The sequence below is a fragment of the Haliaeetus leucocephalus genome, unplaced genomic scaffold, assembly GCF_000737465.1.
Source record: "Haliaeetus leucocephalus isolate CR32 unplaced genomic scaffold, Haliaeetus_leucocephalus-4.0 Scaffold139, whole genome shotgun sequence".
In the NCBI taxonomy this organism is placed as follows: domain Eukaryota; kingdom Metazoa; phylum Chordata; class Aves; order Accipitriformes; family Accipitridae; genus Haliaeetus; species Haliaeetus leucocephalus.
The window spans coordinates 1483737-1503979 of NW_010972575.1; the positions used below are offsets into that span (position 1 = coordinate 1483737).

A 20243-nucleotide genomic window follows, 5' to 3' on the forward strand; every position below is an offset into this window, starting at 1 on the left:
TGTTCCTGACCTTCTCAGTGTTTAAAATTATTTTAAACTGCTACCACATGTAAGTTGAAAGTGAAAATCTGTGCAAGGAAGGGGAGAACCAAAGTGCAGCATCATCTCCTTTTCCATCTCCTCTCCCTTTGCCCTTTCCTTTCCCGCCTCCCCATCTGTTTCCATCTTTCTCTCCACTGAATTTAAGCTGTAAGAACACCATGTTTCGCAAAATAGGTAACTAAGTACACATTGATAGATAGACAGACTGGCAGGTAAAACTGCAACAAAGACCTCCAGGAACAGAGACAATACTTTGAGAATAAGGTCATCAGCAAAATGCAGGTGTAAGAGACCTGTTTTCAAAAAAGGTACCTGCAGAGCTGGAATTTAGAACTAAGACTGGAAAAAGAAACAAGAGAAAAAGAAACAAAAACCATTTGTTTATTCACATAAAGTGATTAAGAGGCAAATTTAACTCTTTACTTCATGTTAGGCTGATATTTTCTTATCATTTCCGGTCATTCCAGTCATAAATTGAGAGCTAGCAGTGAGAGGTGTGTACTTGATAATAGTTTCCATTTAGGATGACTCCTCCAGGACCAGGAGCTTTGGGAACCTTCAGTGTTACAGAGCACTAGTGTATCCCAATCAGTAAAATCCTATTTTTAGAAGCTTTTTAAACTTGATGTGATCAGACTTTTGATTTCATCATGTCTCATAGTTTATAAAACAGATGGGACATTCTGCAATATAAGTAACCCCGTACTTATTTAAACTCTACTCATTCTGTTGCACAGTTATTGATACGAGTAATGACAAATATAAATACCTTAGTGATTTCTAAAGTTTCACTAATACATTCATCTCCTGTGAAATGCGTGGCGAGATGGATACACGCTAATGACAGAAATACTGTAATAATGGGCTAACACAGGCTTCTAATGATTCTAGGTTTTTCATTGAAAGAAAGAAGTATCAGGTATGTGGATCAGGCAGTGCACGGGTTGATACATTGACTGTGACCCAGCTCAGATCAACCTGGTGCTTTAACACTTCAGAGCATAGGTATAGGGTGAAGTCTCCAGGTTTAGGAGAGCCAGTAGAATGAAACAGCTTAGCATTTAGTTGCACATCTATACAGAAAAGGGTGCCTAGGTTTGCTCAAGAACCTTTAAATGTAAGTATTCTGAAAAAAAAGTTGTTAAAATGAGGTAAAAAACGTTAGCTGATAGGCTGAAATATAGAAAGAAAAAAAGGCTATTCTGGATAGCTCTCTGGTACACAAAATGTTTTCACTGTGACCTAGAAAAGAACATAAAATGCCCTAATTACCTGTGCATCAGCCAGCATGACGTCCTTTAGCATGGGCTGACCCTTCGGCTCTCCATTTTCCATCCTCACGTAGTGGACCTGGTATCCTCGGATCTGACCATGCTGCTTACTGGGGACAGGCGAGCGCCATGACACTTTAACAGCAGTAGAGTTGACAGCCTCTACCTCGACTTTGCGAGGAGGACCACTAGGAACTGGAACAACATCATTGGACAGAAGAGAATTACAGGCACCTGTCCCACCCATGCCTTTTGCTTTTTTTTTTAAAGGGCAGACTCACTAAGTTTTCTTTGAAGAATACAAATTGTTCAACAAATGAAAATGCTCAACCATCTGCTCTACCTTTCAGTGAAAAGATCAAAAAACATGACTGATGCAAAAAATGGAAGAAAAAAGAGTATTAGAGAAATAGAAAAACATGTAAAAATGTACAAAAGCCAAGGAAGATGCTTTGAAATTCAAAGCATTATAGTACAAAGAGATATTTTAATCATTGAAATAATACTAATACTACTAATAATAAAACCACAAAAGATTTCAAAAAAAGTTTCCCTTATTTTTGTTTGCTAAATTCTTTGTTTGTTTGTTTTTTTTTCATTAGTGTAAAAAGGAGGCTCGCAATAGGGCTGTCTTCTGTCACTTTCAAGCATGGAAGAAAAGAAAACGTGTGGAGCATCAGTTTTCCAAGATAAAAAAAATCAAACAACAAAAAACCAACCCACCCCCCAAAAACCAGAAATCAAAAAGCACAACATGGAACAAGAAAGCAGTAAAAAAAACACACCAAAACCTGAAAAAAGGTTCATAGACATAAGTGTTTAAAAATAAAAATGACTGTAAAATCAAGGAAAAGGCAGAAAGATTTCCCCCTGAGAGTTTTTTTATGTTAAAAGAGGAGCAAGAAGGATATGTATGGTCTTAAAGGGGCAGCAAAATCATGTCACTCATAAAAAGGTACTTTCTGTTTAAAAAACCCAAAACCACAAATATAAAAATGGTGTAGAAAGGACAAGTCTTTGATTAAAAAACTCAAAGGTTGATAATATCTGTGATTTGGGAAAAAAAGAGGAGCAGAAAAAAATACTGTTAGGCTATACAAAAGACAGCAGATCGACAGAGAGTCATAGAGGCGCAAACTGATGTAGTGGAGGCAACATACCATCTTCATCTGTCCGAATCAATACTGCTAAGCTCTCTGGGCCAGGTCCAACATCAGTGTGGGCAGTCACAGAGATCCGGTACTCAGTCCATTTTTCCAGCTGTTCCAAAAGGTATTGGGTACTGTCCGAGGAAATTCCCAAAATTTCATGGGGCTTGACATCTTCTCCATCAATCCCAATGTACTTGATGGAGTATTCAGTGATAATGCCGTTCTGTTTTTCCACCGGTGGAGGTTTCCAACTTACCAAAATGCTAGTGGAGCTGGGGCTTGTGCAACTAATGTCTTGAGGAGGAGCTGATGGCTCTAATTTCAGTAGTGGGTTAAAGGAGGATTTGAGTGAAAGGATAGGAGTGATTGAAAAAAATGAACAAAAGAAAAAAATAAATAAAAAGACAACCAAATGAAAATAAAAAATAAACCCCAAAAAGTAGAAACTTAAAAAGGCAAAACATCAGATAATCATATGCACCTTGGCTTATTAACATGAGGAAACTGAAAATGAATAAACCAACTAAATGGTGAAAAAGGATGTAGGGGAAATACATGAAAATGAAACCTCAAAATAATATTACCTACCTGTAATTAAAATTCTTCTTGAAATAAAACAAAAACGTGACACTTCTATGACTACTGATCTATCTTTATAATCATTGCAATTAGTGCAAGCTATAATATTTTAAATGACACATGACATGTATTTACTTGCAAATTTGGACATAGCCCCTTCAAGTGGGTTTACTTTCTTTGAGAAAAGTTCTCTTTTTTAAAGAACTCCTAAAAACTTGCAATAATTGCTAGAAATTGCTCCATAAATTGCCATTTTTGTAGCCTCCCCACCTGAAAACCTATTTTTTCAGTTTTTTTTTATAACTGAGTCTGCCTGGCACAAGTCAACCGCAAATTACGTTTAAATGGAAAGCATTTACTGAAACTTTTATTGTAGCCAACATACTAGGAGCATGCAGTCAATAGAGGATGAAGAAAGTCTTAGTCAAAGATTTACCTACCAGGAAAAAGTGACAGGCTTGTTGATTCTGACTGTAACTTGTACTTACCCTAGATCAGCTGTCAGTTTTATTTTTTTAACTCCTCTTGGAGACACCTTTGCTAGCAAAGAATTAAATCCTACCAGTAATGTAGGTAACTTCTATAGGGAAAAAAAAAAATCTACCCCCAAACAATGTGTCAAGAAAGCAGGTATTCATTTTACAAAGAGAGTTCACAAGCTCAGCACATCAGAATGGTGAGAGATGCTGACTTTGTTTCATCTCTTGTCACCAGCACCAATCTTCCAGAGCAAAAGTGCTCACCTTTACTGCTTTGTACTTGAAAGAGTGTCTTAGCATATCTACCTTTTCTGGGCTCCAGAGCATTTAAGCATGTATGTCATTCCATTGCTTTCAGTAAGGCAATTCAGGTACTGAAAGTTAGGTATGCATTTATGTGCTTAAATGTACTTTGACTTAGCAAAGTCTATGCTTACTAACTGAGATCATTCACTGCACCAAATAGGAGCCACAGTTCAAATTCACTCGTAGAAGTAGTGGACGTGGACTCCTTTCCTATTTCTGACTTCTGTCTTGTAAGGAAAACATAAATTTGGGGTGCAAGCTCTTTATGGCACTTTTTTTTTTCTTTCCCCCTACTATTTTCTTGCATTTCCTAAGGGAAAAAAGAAACAAATGGATTTCTGGCACTTATACTAGGCACATCAAACAAAATTAAAGCAACAGAGAAAGCCTAGGACCCTGCTGTGACCTATTGCATTTACACATGTATCTTTCGGTTCCCTGCAGCTCTTCTACAGGGATCAATGGCTTTTTACTCAGTATGGTACACTGCTCTTCTGAAGGGAAAACAGAAGGGAATGTACCAGCATTTCAACTAACTAGAGGAGGTGGATGGGGGGACAGATGAGAATTATCACATTTGGGCGTGTTTTTTTAGGCTAATTCAGTAACCAAGTACTCAAAACATGTTGGTCCCCTTCTACCATCAACTTGTGCAGGAAGTAAAATACAAGTAAAATGACCCTTAAGGATCTTATATGTAAAGAAATAAATCCCTCCAGCATCTTTCTCTGAAACCAAGATGAAAGGCAATAGCGTATTCTGGTGAATATTGCTAATAAACTCATATAAGTTTATTAATTTTTAATCCATTATACTCTGAAAATGCAAAATATTGCATTTATGTAACCAAGGATAATCCATAGGCTACTTGTGTAACCAGTTTTATTAATGCATATACTTTCTTCTTAAAATACACAATTTTTGTAAAAAAGATTTTGCAATCTTTTCAGCAATTAACCAGGGTCAGCTCACTGAAATCAATTGGATTTTCCTACCATCTGAAGTTATAAGAAAAAAGCATAACATATTCTCATATTCAAGAAGGGAAAAATGGCAATGTACTTATATATGGAACATGCAACTTTGGCCTCTAGATGTTTATTCTGTATGCACAGCCTAAGCAATCTTCACCCAGTATAATAGAATGAGCATTCTAAATAGCTGAAATGGCTCCCAGAATAAATAAATACCTTTTTCTTCATCAAATTACTGATTTTGGATTACTAAAATTAAAAGGTGCCTTGCCACTATCTCTAAACTAGCCTTGTGTTATATAATCTTCATTTATGCTTATTCTAAATGCCTTAGAAATGCTTCAGAAGGACATCTAGCTTTGGTTAAAGGTCTGCAGCACTGTATCTCCAGTCACACTAATTACTATTAATATAAAACACTAACAAAGAATGATGGTGTAATCACATCTGTCATGACTGCAAATTAAAAAGCATCATGTCAATTGAGAATCTGAATTTTCTGTTTTGAATAATACTACTTTAAGAAAAGGCCATTAAATTTAAAACAAATACAAATAGAACTGCACTAAGTTTTAAAATGATACAGTGTAATGCAAACTGTCAGGAAAGCATAACTCATCAGGCAAGAGCAGCACTTCTGGACATCATCCTTGAATATCTGATTGTTTTAATTAAGTCTTAATTTGAATATTTTAAAATGTATATATAAATCCCTGACAAATTTTTGCATTTCATTTGCAGAGATATGTGATGATTTTCATGACACTGTTTCCATAAGCATGCAGTGAGAAGACAATTTTTCTACTGGTGTAAAAATTCACTGAACATCATAAAAAGCCTAGATTAAAAAAAATCTAACTTAAAATCAGAATGATTAGCTACTATAGAAGAACAGTTACGAGAAAATTTTTGGTCCAGTCTGAAATATTCAACCTGACCCACTCTACAAAATTTTTGTACTTCAGGGAGATGCTTCAAGAACAACCTAGTATTACAGGAAATCTGCAGACTGGGCAGGTGGAATTTTATGGGTGGAGGACTGTTATTAATGTACAACTATTGCATGATAAAACATTTTATCCTATGATAGCATAAAATAAATTATTATTACGAAAGCATAATATTGTCTCCTTAGACACTGGTTTATAGAGTTTTTTTTCTGAAGTGATGTAAGAGCCACTCGCATAATACACCTACAAAAATATACATTTTAAGCATTCTTTTGCTCTATTAAGCACCATGAATGCTGTAGTTTCATCATTTTGCCCTTTTCTCTGTTGCTGCCTCTCTGGGCTACTGAGATTAATCTCTTCGAGAAATACTAAGACAAGGGAATAAATTTAGCAAGGAAAGACACCTACTTGACTGCATGGTTCTTGCTGAGATTTCTGCTGTCGAAGCACCCAGGCCTTGCGGAGAACGTGCAGCTAGACGGAATAAGTACAAGCTGTTTGGCCGTAAGCCTTGCAGGCGATAAGATGTAGCAGGTTCAGTGGAAACCCGTTGCTAAAGGTAGGTAATAAGAGGAGTCTTGATTAATATTCAGTGACTCTGAATTCCGTATATTGCCTGTCAAAGAAATGCTTTTATACTCTGATCATAACCCCATTGAGAAAAAATTAAATTCAAGAAAATTAATTAGAACAAAACCAAACTAAACCAAAACAAAAATGAATATGTTACTTTTGACAAACACAGGTTAAGGAATGATATATTTTGAAGCTGACAGCTTAATGGGTGAAACCCATAGCCAGAAATATTGTTTGACTGTTTGAGGAAGCAATAGCTGTGTACAAAGTATAAAAGGCTTTTCAGACAGTAACACGTGAACAAAGCCTTACCTATAGTTACTTCTTATGACAGTGAACTGCAGGGTTTTATAATGAGAGTAATCTTGGCTTTAACCTCATAGTTAAATTTGTGTTCAAATTATTAAGAAGCAAATTCTTCCAAAGGGTAACTTATTAAGCAGAGGCCTGTGTCCTATTTGGAAGTGAAGTATGGATCTGGTCCCCTCCCACACAATAAGCTTATGCATTCACAGTCTATGTGTGAATACGCCATAAACATAAGCTCAGTTGAAACATCAGCAATGAGCTGATGATGCAGGAGAAATCAATGAACCTGACACTCCTCTGCTGCCTTCTGAGACTGCTGGCTTTTTTCTTTTGTCTGGGACACCTGGCAATATCACATGTTTTCCGTATCAGAAGAACAGTTTATTCTAAATTCTCTGGTACTAACACCACTGCGGTCCTCAAACTGAAATTTTTTTAAGAAATAATGGTACAGAAAAAGTCCATAGCAGGTTTTTATCTTTAGAAAAAAACCCTATTTTCTTCCCAAATATTACTGAAAGTGTAGAGAAACTTGAGAACTCTCTTATGTGGTGGCAAAGAGAAACAAAAATTCTCTAAGGCTGAAAATAGACTTCAAAGTCCAAGTATAAGTGCAAAAAATCTTAATGAGTCCATAACATGCCCCAAAACACTTCTGCTTCCAAGCCTTTTTAGAGGAGCAGGCCTGGAGAGATATGATCAATGTCTGAAACTGGATGCAACTTCTGTGCAGGACTCGTTGCGAACAACAACAAAGTTCCACTGGCTAGTAACCATTGACAGCATTTTCTGCTGTTTACACACTGTCAGTCTATTCTTATTTGTACTAAACAAAGTGACTAATCCATCAATTCTAAACCATTGCAGCATTTTATGTCTGACTCACCAAAGATTTAAAAGACGTATAGTTTCTTCACTTACCTCCTCCCCGTGCTCCCCATCTTTGTAAACCAGTTCATAGCTGGAAATAGTATCAGAGCGTGGAGGTGTCCAGGAAAGTAATATACTCGTTTCAGACTCAGGTTCTGCTTTGAAGTTCAACGGCTGACCAGGCACTAAGGAAAAAAGTTGAGCAGTGTTGCCAACGGTTTATTTGGCTAGTTCAACACTTATCTTCAAACCGTTTAAACTATTATCTGAATATTTCACACAATATTACTTTCATTGAACTTACTGAACTTAAACAAATTGATTAACTGTACTATGAAATAAATTAATCTGTGCTCAGAAAAAGAGTAATGATATATTTCTCATGTCACAAATTATCAAGGATTTCAAACAAACACTTCACAGTGTAAATACTGCACACATACCTGAAATGCAATTGAACAGAAGCCTGGTGATGAATACCAGCAGTCTAATAACCTATGTCTGAAATGGCGAATATGTACCTGTATGTATGTGTGTGTATATGGGGAAATGCTAGTATTACATAAGATTGGCTGGAACAGTCAAGAATAAAGTGTTAAAACCATTATATGCATTTCCAAATCTGAAAATGGTTTGCTCAGCTCATAACTAACTAAGATACTAACCAAGTTCTGCTTTTTAAGAAGACACCTAAATATTGAATGTTTTTGTAACCTGAAGAAGTTATAAACTACTGAAGAGATCTTCATTAACATTCTCATTAAGTGACATATTTCTATCCTTTTAATGACTGGTATTTTTATCAATATAGCTGAATTTCTAGTAACACTTTCTAACTGCAATAACTAAAAATGTAACTTTGATTCCAGTAGTCAAGAACATTCTCTGTTGTTATGTCTTGTGTAATGGTCACAGAAATTATCCAGACTAAATGTTACCCTCATTTATTTCTGCAAATAATAAGACTGACTGGGAAAAGAGAACAAAATACAACCCTGTTACTTTCAGTTAGAAGTGCTGTTGATAAGGCATGAAACCGTATTCCACAGCATTTCTAGCTTTTCAAGATTAATATGTGGCATGCTTTTATCTTTTAAGAGAAAAATATGAGATGCACTTCTTAGAACATACTGAGAACAGGTGTGACAAGTAGGATGTGACAATAATGATTGTTTCACAATCATTTTTGGGGGTAGAATTTTATTGCAGCATTACAAGTATGTTTCTTTTATACAGTAAAAGTCTTAAAAACACGATGGAGCAAAAGGTAAAAATAATTTGTGATTGTAATTCTTATCTTCCCCAGACTTCTACAGAATGTCACTCTGTGGATAACACTGCCCTTGTGTACGCTGGTGCAGGTTTGATATCTAACCTTTAAACAGACAGATAACCTGTCAATATGAAGTGCATATTCAAGCTCCTGTGTGGAGGCTGCAAGTCCCTAACATTCACTTTTTTTTTTTTTTTTTTTCCAGAAACAGGACAAAATAGAAAAGGAAAGGTGTAGAAGGATGTTGCCTATTTCTGAGGTAATGAGGGTGAACAGGAAACCAAGTCTCTTTATGGGAAGAAAAAAGGATAGGGGTAATTAGCTATTTTTCTAAAAGATGCCTGGTGTAAAAAGAGATCACTTCCTGGGTATTGCAAAGTGCAAAAGGGAAAAGATCACAATGCACAAGGAGCAATTACAGGAAATAGCAACAGAGCATTTTTCACAGAAATACTTCTAATCTTATCCTTTTAAAATTGAATGAATTTGAAATTAAGAGGGAGCGAGTGGAATAACTGGATAATTTCTAACTTTGAAACAGATTCTGAAATAACACTATATCAAACTTTAACTTGGCAAATCTATAGCATAGTTGTATAAATGCATTTACTGGGTGAACATTACAACTTCTTCACTGAGGGTGGTGAGGCACCGGAACAAGTTGCCCAGAGAGGTTGTGGATGCCCCATCCCTGGAAGTGTTCCAGGCCAGGTTGGATGGGGCTTTGAGCAACCTGATCAAGTGGAAGGTGTCCCTGCCCTTGGCCAGGGGGGTTGGGACTAGATGATCTTTAATGTCCTTTCCAACCCAAACCATTCTATGATTCTATGAACTTTTTTAGGTTAGCTGCTTCAAAACACTCCTCAGTAACGATCAGACAACTGCTGCAGATTTGTCTCCTGTTGAAGATGGCTTAAAGCAGATGTGGAACCCCACTGCAGGCTTGCCAAAACTTAATAATAAAATCTGGAGTCTAGACAGTGATTTGGAAGTGTTCATTTTGCTACAGGTTGATCCAAATGTATCTCATGAAACTCAGGCAGGTACCTGGCTGTAGGGATTTTGTTTGCTTCATCTGAAAAAAGCTAAAAACTGCTAAAACTGAACTGTGGAGAAAATTATTCTTTTCAATTTGTATGAAAGGATAGGAAAAAATTATTTTGGCAAAGTAACTGAGCAGCATGGTTGGAGTTACAAAATCACCTTTGCCTGGTCATAGAAAGTCAAACAGCAGCTTATGTTATCTGTGTCATGCTATCCATCTTGTGTTCGACATCTCTATTAGTGACCTGGAGGAGGGGATGGAGGGCACATATTCCAAGTTTGCAGACGTCATCAAGCTGTGTGGGACCAGTTGATACATTTGAGGGCCAGGCTGCTGTTAAGATGGAGCTGGAGAGGGGGGAGGAACAGGCCAATGGTTCCTCATGAAGTTCAGCCAGCCCTTTCCCAGGGAGGCAGAGTGCTGCAGGGATGCAGGCTGGGGCTGGTGGGGCCAGGGAGCAGCTGTGGGGGATGGCCCTGGGCCGTGGCAGGCAGCAAGCTGAGCTGGGCCAGCCCTGTGCCCAGGTAGCAACAAAGAGCAGTGGTGCCTGGGGTCGTGTCAGCAGCAGATGGCCCTGAGAGCCAGGGGAGGGCAGGGATTGTCCCTTCTCCTCAGTGCCCATCAGACTGCATTTGGGTACTGCCTCTGTTTTTGAGCCTCAGCAAGATGGCTCTGTGCTGGGGGCCCTTGCCCTGCAAAGAGACACTCTAAGACTGGTGCTGCTTCAACTGGGAGAAGGGATAGTTTCAGGGGCATGCAACAGCATCTCCACCATCAGTGGGAGGGACGGAAGAGACGCAGCTGGGCTCTTCACAGCGGTGCATGGCAGGAGAGCGAGAGACGGTGGCACAAGCTGCCGAGACACGAGAGGCGCAGGCCAGAGATAAGGAGAAGCCTTTTCCCCATGAGGACACCCCAGTGGTGGAGCCAGGGCCAAGGGAAGTTGGACTGTCTCAAGCCTTGGAAGGTTTTATGCCTCAACTGGGTGAAGACCTGAGCAGTCCAGTCTGACCCCATGGCTGAGCTTGCTCTGGACAGGAGCTGGGGCTGCAGAGCTCCCCAGAAGATCACCCTACCAGCCTGAATTGTCCTGTGATGCTATGATCTGTGATTAACGTACAGGTACATGAACTGTAGAACACAGCCAGACAGTAATAGTAAATGACCAGTCAAGTGACCCACATGAAGGCTGGTACCATCCGTTTGAATAAATATGGCAGCAGATGGAGAATGAAGGGTATATCCTGTGTCTCTGCACGTTTTAAGAGCTTCATCCTTCAAGTATTCCTTTAAAAAAACCACCTTTATTGTCTTAGGTCTGCAATTCTCTATCATTTTATAAGACAAGTTGATGGTTAATTGGACTTTCACAAATGCTGTTTGCCAAAATATCTTACTGCAAAATCCAGGCTCCCCTCACATTTTTCAGCCAGTTAGGCAACTCTGAAGCTAAAAACACTGACAGAAGAAAGAGGTGACAGGGAAAGCCACATTGCTCCAAACACATAAAGATGATGGAGGAGAAAGAAAACAAAAACAAAATAATAGAAACTAAACAAACCGTATTACCAATAAACTCTGGTAGGGAACCCAAGGCTTAAGGCAAAGAAAAAGTACCAGATAAGAAAGTGGAATGATAACTTTTAAACTATTTAGGATTTATGCCTAGAACACACAACAACTGTTCAAAAAATTCTTCAGTGGCACTTGGGAACTAAGCTAAGCTGGAGGAGCTGACAGAAGGTACTAGTCTCCTTCAGAGATGGAAAAAACCTAGGGAAACTGGAAAATATATGTAAGCGGACTTTATACTCTTGCTGAAGTGTTTTTAATTACACAGATAAAATCTAACTTTCCACATTAGTGCTGTACATGGCCAGCTCACTGAACGGGATCTTTTTGCATGAGCATTCTCTCAATATCGTCTTTTATGTTTTTTCTGCTTTGAGGTCAATGTGCTCTACAAACGTGTGTCAAAACCAGTAACTTCCCTGTGTACTGGTATACCTCTTTTTATTTCTTGCTTGTAAACATGACATAGTACAAACGATGAAACACTACAATGCAGTGACAAAACAAAGAAGGAAGTCCAGAGTTAGTCTTTTCAAAACTTCATACCAAGTTCTACACCTTTGCTTGCCTAGTCCTCCATGTTTACTGCTGGATAACCAGAAACAAACACAGATTGCTGGACCTTGTCCTTCATACGTGGTTCTACGTCCATCCCTTATTCAAGTGCCAGAACAGAATCATAAAATGGGATCTCAAATCGGGAAGGCACTTTAGTTCCCTGTACAGCTCCTCAGCTGGCTGAGGTAACCAGAAAAACACTCCAGGGCTGTGCTGGGTTTGCAAGTGATGCTGGAAAAAGAGGAGAGTCTCCAGGCTAGAAAGGGCCCCGTGACATTCACAGGGTGAAATCTATACCTAGAGCAAAACCCTATCAGTTCAATTAGGAATCAGTTTTGCAAAGGACAACAGACAGATCAAGAGAATTTACAATCAACTGGCGACTGAAAGGGACCAAGAGTTCATGCTTCTGCTTGCTCTGGAAGAAGCATGAAGCTCTACAGAGAAGCTCTTACAGTTGAAGAGTTAATGTGCTCTGGAGTTTTTGTTTTGTAAAACAATACTTGTACTTTTTGAAATGCCAAATTCTCATGTAATATAATTACAAAATAAAATGGGTAATGTACGAACTATATGTGCATCTGCTCTCCCTCTGTCTGCTACAACAGAAATAACCTCTTCAAATGAGTCTGAAGATAGCTGAGGCTTGCAGTTCTGCAGTGTCAAACACAGAACCACAGTACTCAAAATAATTAACTAAAATACACTTTAAATGTCTGAAAAGCATAGCACATTTTCCGAAAAATAACCGCTTTCTTAAAATAATATGTGTAACTGACATTGAGGGAGCACACAGAAAAAAATGAAACATGTTGGTCAGTCTTAAAGACAGAGTCTGCATAGTCTTGTCTGAATGACTAGAGAACACAGTGAAGAGATGAATTATTTTTCAGAGTAATTCTGTGTACACTTTATTTCTACAGTGTAGCAGTAGAGTCATCTTAAAATTATTTCAGGCTGTATTTTTCCATAATTAAGTTCAGCAACAAAAGTAATGTGTGTGCATTTCCAGGACTCATGCACATATTTGCAAAAATCAGAATTCTGGACTAGGAAAAAATCATATTAAAAAAACCAAACCACCATACCCTATTTTGTGTTCTAAACAGAGGAAAGGGAGATTAAAAGCTAGAAAAATCAGTGTGTGAGGGTAAGATCCTGAATATTGGTGTCATCATGTTAGCATTTAAATGAAGTAAACACAGAGACTAGGGCATGTAACAGAAGTTAACTGTGCTTTGAGAGCAGAGGGATTATTCAAAAGCTTAAATATTCTTTCCTACCTGACCAGAAACATTCCTTAAGGGGAATTTTGTCACTTAAAACCCATCCTGCACCCCACCTCAGCTCCACATTATCCTCCTTCCACCTGCTTCCTCGCATCACAGCTGAGTTTCCAGCTGTGTGCTCTCAACCCTTCCCTTGTAGAAGTCCTTTTCCATGAAATGCTTCACAAGGAGACTAGTACTGTGGAGATTGAGAGACATGAGGTTTCCCTGTTCATGTGTTCATGAAAAAATTTGAAATGTCTGGCAAAGTAGCTAGCTTGCTACAACACAGAACTGTATTCCCTTGCTACAGACTCCTTCCTCTGAATTTCTAATCTTCTTTTACAGTAAGAACTCCAGAACCATTAACTCATTTCCCTTAAGCTAAGGCTCTGTTTATGAGCCCTGCAAGTCAGATACTTGACCTTCTCATTACTGTCCTTTTCCATACATTCAAAAGATTAGCCTTTTATAACTGTAATAATCCTTAGTCTTCAAACCACTGCCAATCCTTGGTTTAAAATTAACAATATGTTTCATATTGTAAGTTCTTGTTAAAGAAGCATATGTTTACAGGTACACATTCATTTCCCAGAATATCTTTTTTCTCTCTCTTTCTCCAACAATCCACTATCTAATAGACCCTGTGCATCTCTCACTGTCCCCTCTTTCTACCTAAGCTCAGAACAAAACCAGGATCCTCTGAATTCCTTCAGTAGCTATCCTCTCTTTGCATATTAAAACACAAGCCAAACCAACCCAAACCAAACCACACTCAAACCCACACATTCATTTTAAAGCTCAAGAATTTTCCTGGTACACACAGGTTAAAATGTATGTGTACTTCTGACCAGTTTAAGAAAAGGAAGAAAATATGAGAAGATATATGAGAAGTGTGTCTTGGGCAGCTAAATGAAGACAAACCAACAGAGCTTTTGTTTTCTAGTGAAATAAAGAAAAACGACAAGAAGTATCACACTAAAGCTTATATCAAGATTCTTTATTCTAAAATTTGGTGTCAGTAAGTCAATTCATCTAAATAATATACTAGTCCTGACTCCATCCTTAGCAGAATCAAATCCTTTGACGCAAAATGCAGAATAAGGAGTTTCTTAGGTATAGCTTTTGGAATTGATCTTCCCTTATTCAAAAGGCTCAGCTCTACAACTGTTTTCTGATTACTAAATTTCTTAAAATGGTGTCTTTTTACAGTAAAGAAAACACTGCTGAAAACAACTGGGCAGTAGGACATGGCTTTTCCTTTAAAATGCTTAAGCAGAATACTGAAACACAAAACTGAACATAAAACTTTAATTTTTTTTATGTTTGGTTGTCTGAAGAATGCTTCTTTCTCTTCCCCTCAAATTACGTGTTCCTAATTAATATTTTAATTAGACCTAATTTTCACTATCAGCAGAGTTTCAGCTAACCTGCAAAGTGAGAAACCACTCATACAGCCATTTCAAAAGAACAATTCTGCCGTACTAAGAAAGCTAAGATTGTCATAAACAGGCTTTTTTAAACCTAATTATTCACTTTTTATAATCTCTCTCCAAAGATCAGAATACACATATGGGAGGAAAGCTTTGAAGGAAACCAAGCTAACAGAGCCTGTAAGTCACAGCTGTAAATCACGTTTTGTTGTATATACACTCTAATATCCCCAAAGTAAGCATAAGGGTTATGCTACATATTTGCAATGATAGGCTTATTTGTTCAAAAAAGGAAAAAAAAATCAATCAAAACATAATTACCATCCCATTCCTATTTTTACTCTTTTACATATGTTTCCATTAAATCAATTTCTGCTCTTTTTAAATGGCACTTTTTAATTCACTGTATTTATGTGGATGAGTTTCATCTTGACAAAGACTTAAACCAAAACAATCATATTCAGATTTAGATTACAGCAAATCTGGAAGAGAAGGGCAAGGAGGGCATTTTATTCTGCAGTGTTCACTGATGAGAAACTGCTGGATAGAAGGATAGGAGAATCTTGGCTTTTAAACTTACCCTGAACTGGAGAACTGTACTAGACTTAGCTATTTTTCTCTTTTATGATTTAAAATGTTCGTATTTCAAGCACAAGTATCAGTGCTTAAAATTGCCTTTCATATGTCACATTTTTGGTTTTCATTTGATTTTTAACATAGTCACAACTAAACAATGTCAAGTCAACTCTGTTACGAAGTTGAAAACAGGTACTGAGAATGGCTCCTGCAATGTTAACATAGCCATGATTTCTTCAGATTGCAACAGTGATCAGAACCAGATGGGCACGTTTAATGGCAAATTCTATAAAGGTTTTAATATACAAAACTTTTCCGAAGTGACCTCAGCAAGCAATGTAACTTGGGCTGGTCCCACTGAGCCTCAGTGCTCATTATTTTGATTGCTTCATCCTTCTCTTGGGAAGCCACTGACAAACTCTTGCTACTCTAAAAGGCTTCCGGTTGTAAGTGAAAACACAGATGAGGAGCTCACTAAATCTTCTTCTTTAAAAGCTTTTTGCACTTGGATTCAAAAGGAAATCAGATGTCAATATAAAAACCAGTCCCTGAAAAAGGTTACAATTGCCAAAATTAAACTGGTGTACCCATTTACATTTTCATGTGCACACAGGCACATTTTAATGTACCACTAGAAGGTCTAGAAAAGTTAATTTAGTAACTTCTCAGCTGAGATACTGCAAAAGGTAACACCTAGACCTTTGTGTAACACAACACTTAAAAAGGTTTGAGGACAGTGCTTCAATTTCTGTTCCTTCTTAATTGCATATTGGTAAAACGCAGAAGTAAAAAGTGGATGAAACATAAGTGTCTACAGTTACATTTTAGAGATACATTTTTTAAGAATTTGAGGGATGCTAAATTCTTCAACAGGAAACTTTCCAGTACTAAAAAATTCAACTAGTATTATATAATATTTCTAGGCAATCACTGACCTACAGTAATACTTCATACAGCTTTCTCTAAACCACTAGACAAAGGGAGCTTTTATTTCTTATTGCTACAATAAAACACTTTCTGCAGTGCAGTTCCACCAGAGCTTCTTGCTTTTGATTTCATAAAAATTCTCTGCAATGTTCCCCACTATGCTTCCTTGTCTTTTGCTAATAAAACTAATTCATGGACCTAAAACTCCTGTACAGAAACAAAACAACCTAACTGCAAACATAAAACAAGAAAATAGTGACCTTGTGGTATGCATTTTGTAGGGGCAGGTTGGATTTGATTTATAAATCCAAAGTGTACAGAACTGCTCGCTTGAACCTTCACAATGGTTTGTTGGGTTTTTTTAACGTTTTCATGTTTTATGTGTTTTGAGAACCTCACCAACTATTTGAATATACATGCACTACACATACATTTTAAATTTCCAAAAGCAAGATTCAGTAGAGTGATGTAGCATAAGGGAACCACACACCACCTAAACAAACCCCACCAACATAGGTAACTCCTCAAAGAAAGCTGTGAAGAACTACTTGATAAACACTTCTGATGCAGAGAGCACTGCCAAATAGAAGCCATAACATTTGGCCACTTCCAGGATGAAGGCCTCCCTGAGACTTCAGTTAAACTTCTTGAGATTGATGAAAAAAGAAATGAAAATGTGAGGGGATAATTTCCACTCTTCAATGGTAACTTGCACTGTGGGATTGAGAAAACGTTATCTGCAAAAGCTGCCTGAAAAAACTGGCTATCCTTGAGATGAAGTTTTTTTCCACATTTTAAAATCAAATTCTCTCTCTGCCAAATTTTCTGCAAGTATTTAATTTTTTTGTACAAGTTCTGTTCAATACTAGCTTACCTCCTGTTTGAGTGATGACTTGAATGTCACTAGTAAGTGGTCCATCCCCAACAGAAGTAAAAGCAAGAACCTTCACAGAGTATGTTTTCTGGGGTACCAGATTCCCAATAGTAGTAATATGGCTGTCAGCCACATTGTGCTTCATCCAACTGTTGACATGTTGAGTTGGGTCCATGGTGTAATAAACTCTGTAACCTTGAATTTGTCCATTAGGTTCCTCAGGTTCTTCCCACTGTACCAAAATAGTGGTAGAGCTCAACATACGGGCTTGCACATTGCGTGGTGCACTTGAAGGTGCTTGCTCTGAAGTCCTTGTTGACACAGGCTCACTGGGTGGCCCTCTCCCAATGTTATTTACGGCAACTACCCGAAATTCATACTCTGAATATGGGCTTAGGCCAGCCACACTATAGCGTGTTGTGGCCACCCCATCAATTTCTTTATATGGCTCCTCAGAGTTCTTGGGTTTGTGTTGGATTATGTAGTAAGAAACTGGCTCAGGGTTTCCAGAATCCCAAGTCAATGTTATGCTTGTTGCTGTGCTTTCTGTCACCACAGGTGTTCCAGGAGGTTTGGGTAAGGCTGAAGATAAATGCCAAAAAATACAGTTAGCACTATGTAACTGCAGACATTAATTATTACAATAAGCAGCTTAAAACCCAAAACAAACAACAACAACAAAAACAAACCAGGAAGATTGGAATGGAAAGGTGTGATCTGTTCAGAGCAAGCTTTTGGCAATTATGATTTACTCTAAAAATCTATCAGAAATTCTTCAAGTTTTGTATTGTAAGCTTTATTTGATATAAATTAATGATACTGACTTCTGTAATAGATCCCATAAACATATGCAGAAGAGGAATCTTATAGATAGGCAGTGCACCATTACAGTTTAATTTTCAGCTATTTTTGGAACCTCTAGTTTCCAATTACTCAGTGACCATGTGTCGTGGTTTAACCCCAGCCAGCAACTAAGCACCACGCAGCCGCTCACTCACTCCCCCTCCATCCAGTGGGATGGGGGAGAAAATCAGGAAAAAGAAGTAAAACTCCTGGGTTGACATAAGAATGGTTTAATAGAACAGAAAAGAAGAAACTAATAATGATAATGATGACACTAATAAAATGACAACAGCAGTAATGAAAGGATTGGAATGTACAAATGATGCGCAGGGCAATTGCTCACCACCCGCCGACCGACACCCAGCCAGTCCTCAAGCGGCGATCCCCTGCCCCCACTCCCCAGTTCCTATACTAGATGGGACGTCCCATGGTATGGAATACCCCGTTGGCCAGTTTGGGTCAGCTGCCCTATCTGTGTCCTGTGCCAACTTCTTGTGCCCCTCCAGCTTCCTCGCTGGCTGGGCATGAGAAGCTGAAAAATCCTTGACTCTAGTCTAAACACTACTGAGCAACAACTGAAAACATCAGTGTTATCAACATTCTTCGCATACTGAGCTCAAATCATAGCACTGTACCAGCTACTAGGAAGACAGTTAACTCTATCCCAGCTGAAACCAGGACACCATGATACTTGGATACCCAGAAACTCTAAAAATCAAATAACTGGTTCTTAAAGGCTCTTGCTGTTGACAAGTATATGCAAGTAGACACAGGAGAATAATGGAATATTATGATTAGCTTATTTATTAGTATTATCGCTTACTGAATCTGTATTTTGTCTTATGCCAGTGATTGGCTAGAATATTTACCCTCTTGATTTAAGTGGGTAAGATGCATTTAGTCCCTTTCGATGCAATATATTTCCTCAGAATATGGCAATGAATGAAAGAATAGACTGAACTATGTCCAAATATATGTGCTTGGGATATACCTTTGACAGTTATCTGTGCTATTGCTTCTATAACACCAAGAGTAGACATAGCAACACAAGTATAGTTTGCAGACTGCCTGACATCATTAAGCTCAAGGACGTTCCTCCCTATTGGCATATCATCCTCAGGTGTCAAATCTTCTGCTCCTAGCATCCATTTCACATATGGCATTGGTGACCCCACCGCAACACACGTGATATTTACACTCCCGCCAGGCATGATCTCATGATTGGTGGGGGGGATAGAGAACCTCGGTGGGACCCGCCGAACTGGAACAAAACACAGAAAAAGGTAATAACATATACAAAAAAAGAAACTGAGTCTTGCATACAGACTACATGCAGTGTACAGACACAATTTAACATTTTAATGTGTTATTCCGATCTGCCAGAAAATATGTGTAAAAGAAATATGAGACTAAACAAGAATTTTGTCTGCACACAATGTGAATTATTCTATATTTACTTGAGGATATTATTAGGCACATTCATATAAAGGCTGATTCAGACCTATTAGGGCCCCACAGTTAACTAACTACATACTAACAATACACAAACACCATGCAAAAGATATACACACGCACACACACGCGCGCGCACACACACACACGCATATATATATGCATTTTATATGCCCGTACATATATATATGCAGAGAAGAAAACTGGAAGGCCAACAGCATGCTTGAGTTGATTACCAAAACCAACTTCAATGCTGAGTGCTTCCAGTTGATGTGAATAAATGTGCTAGGCCACATTGTCACATCGCAGTCCTGGAACACATTGCCTACAGTACATTGAAAGTGCAATTTCATTTGCTTTCAGACTCAAAGTAGATGCAGCCTCAAGACCTCACACTAACACTGAAACAAACATAGAAAAAAAAATATAATTACACACAGATACAAATATATATACACATATATATACACATATATATAAATATATATATATATATATAGATATAGTCACAGAAAGAAACTAGGCAAAGCCAGTACGAAGTACTGGATTTGGTCATGCAGGCAAGCAAATGACAGAATCAACAGAGAATCATGCTTAGGGAAATGTCTGAGTAAAAACTGCAGAAAGAAAAAGAACTCAAAAAGAAAACATATTGGGTAAGGAAAGAAAACTTGAAAGAGATGGGATAGGATAGGCTGATGGATAGAAGAGTTTAAGAGGAGCATAGAGTTTGAGGGAGAAGGAAATTAGATTAAGTTTATGTGGTTAAAAAGCAACTGTTAGGAAGGGCCACTGGAAAAATAGCAGAACATTTAACATTCAGGATTCCACTATGCTCACAGTTAAGGGAAAGCAAAATAAGCTATAAGGATCAATAATATTAGACATTTCTGTATGGATAGCAAGGGGTAG

At 38.0% G+C, this 20243-nt stretch overlaps 1 protein-coding gene across 2 annotated transcripts in view; it reads right to left on the reverse strand.

Annotated features, from left to right (window-relative positions):
* Nucleotides 1-20243, reverse strand: part of PTPRD (protein tyrosine phosphatase, receptor type, D) — a 290979-nt gene that overhangs the window by 116599 nt on the left and 154137 nt on the right. For both annotated transcript variants that reach the window (XM_010586057.1, XM_010586056.1), the window contains exons 6-11: nt 18871-19140; nt 17037-17618; nt 7562-7695; nt 6164-6308; nt 2474-2779; nt 1315-1508 (exon numbers count right to left, since the gene is read on the reverse strand). In XM_010586057.1, coding sequence (XP_010584359.1) covers nt 1315-1508; nt 2474-2779; nt 6164-6308; nt 7562-7695; nt 17037-17618; nt 18871-19140 — 1631 coding nt within the window. The remainder of the gene's footprint in view (nt 1-1314; nt 1509-2473; nt 2780-6163; nt 6309-7561; nt 7696-17036; nt 17619-18870; nt 19141-20243) is intronic.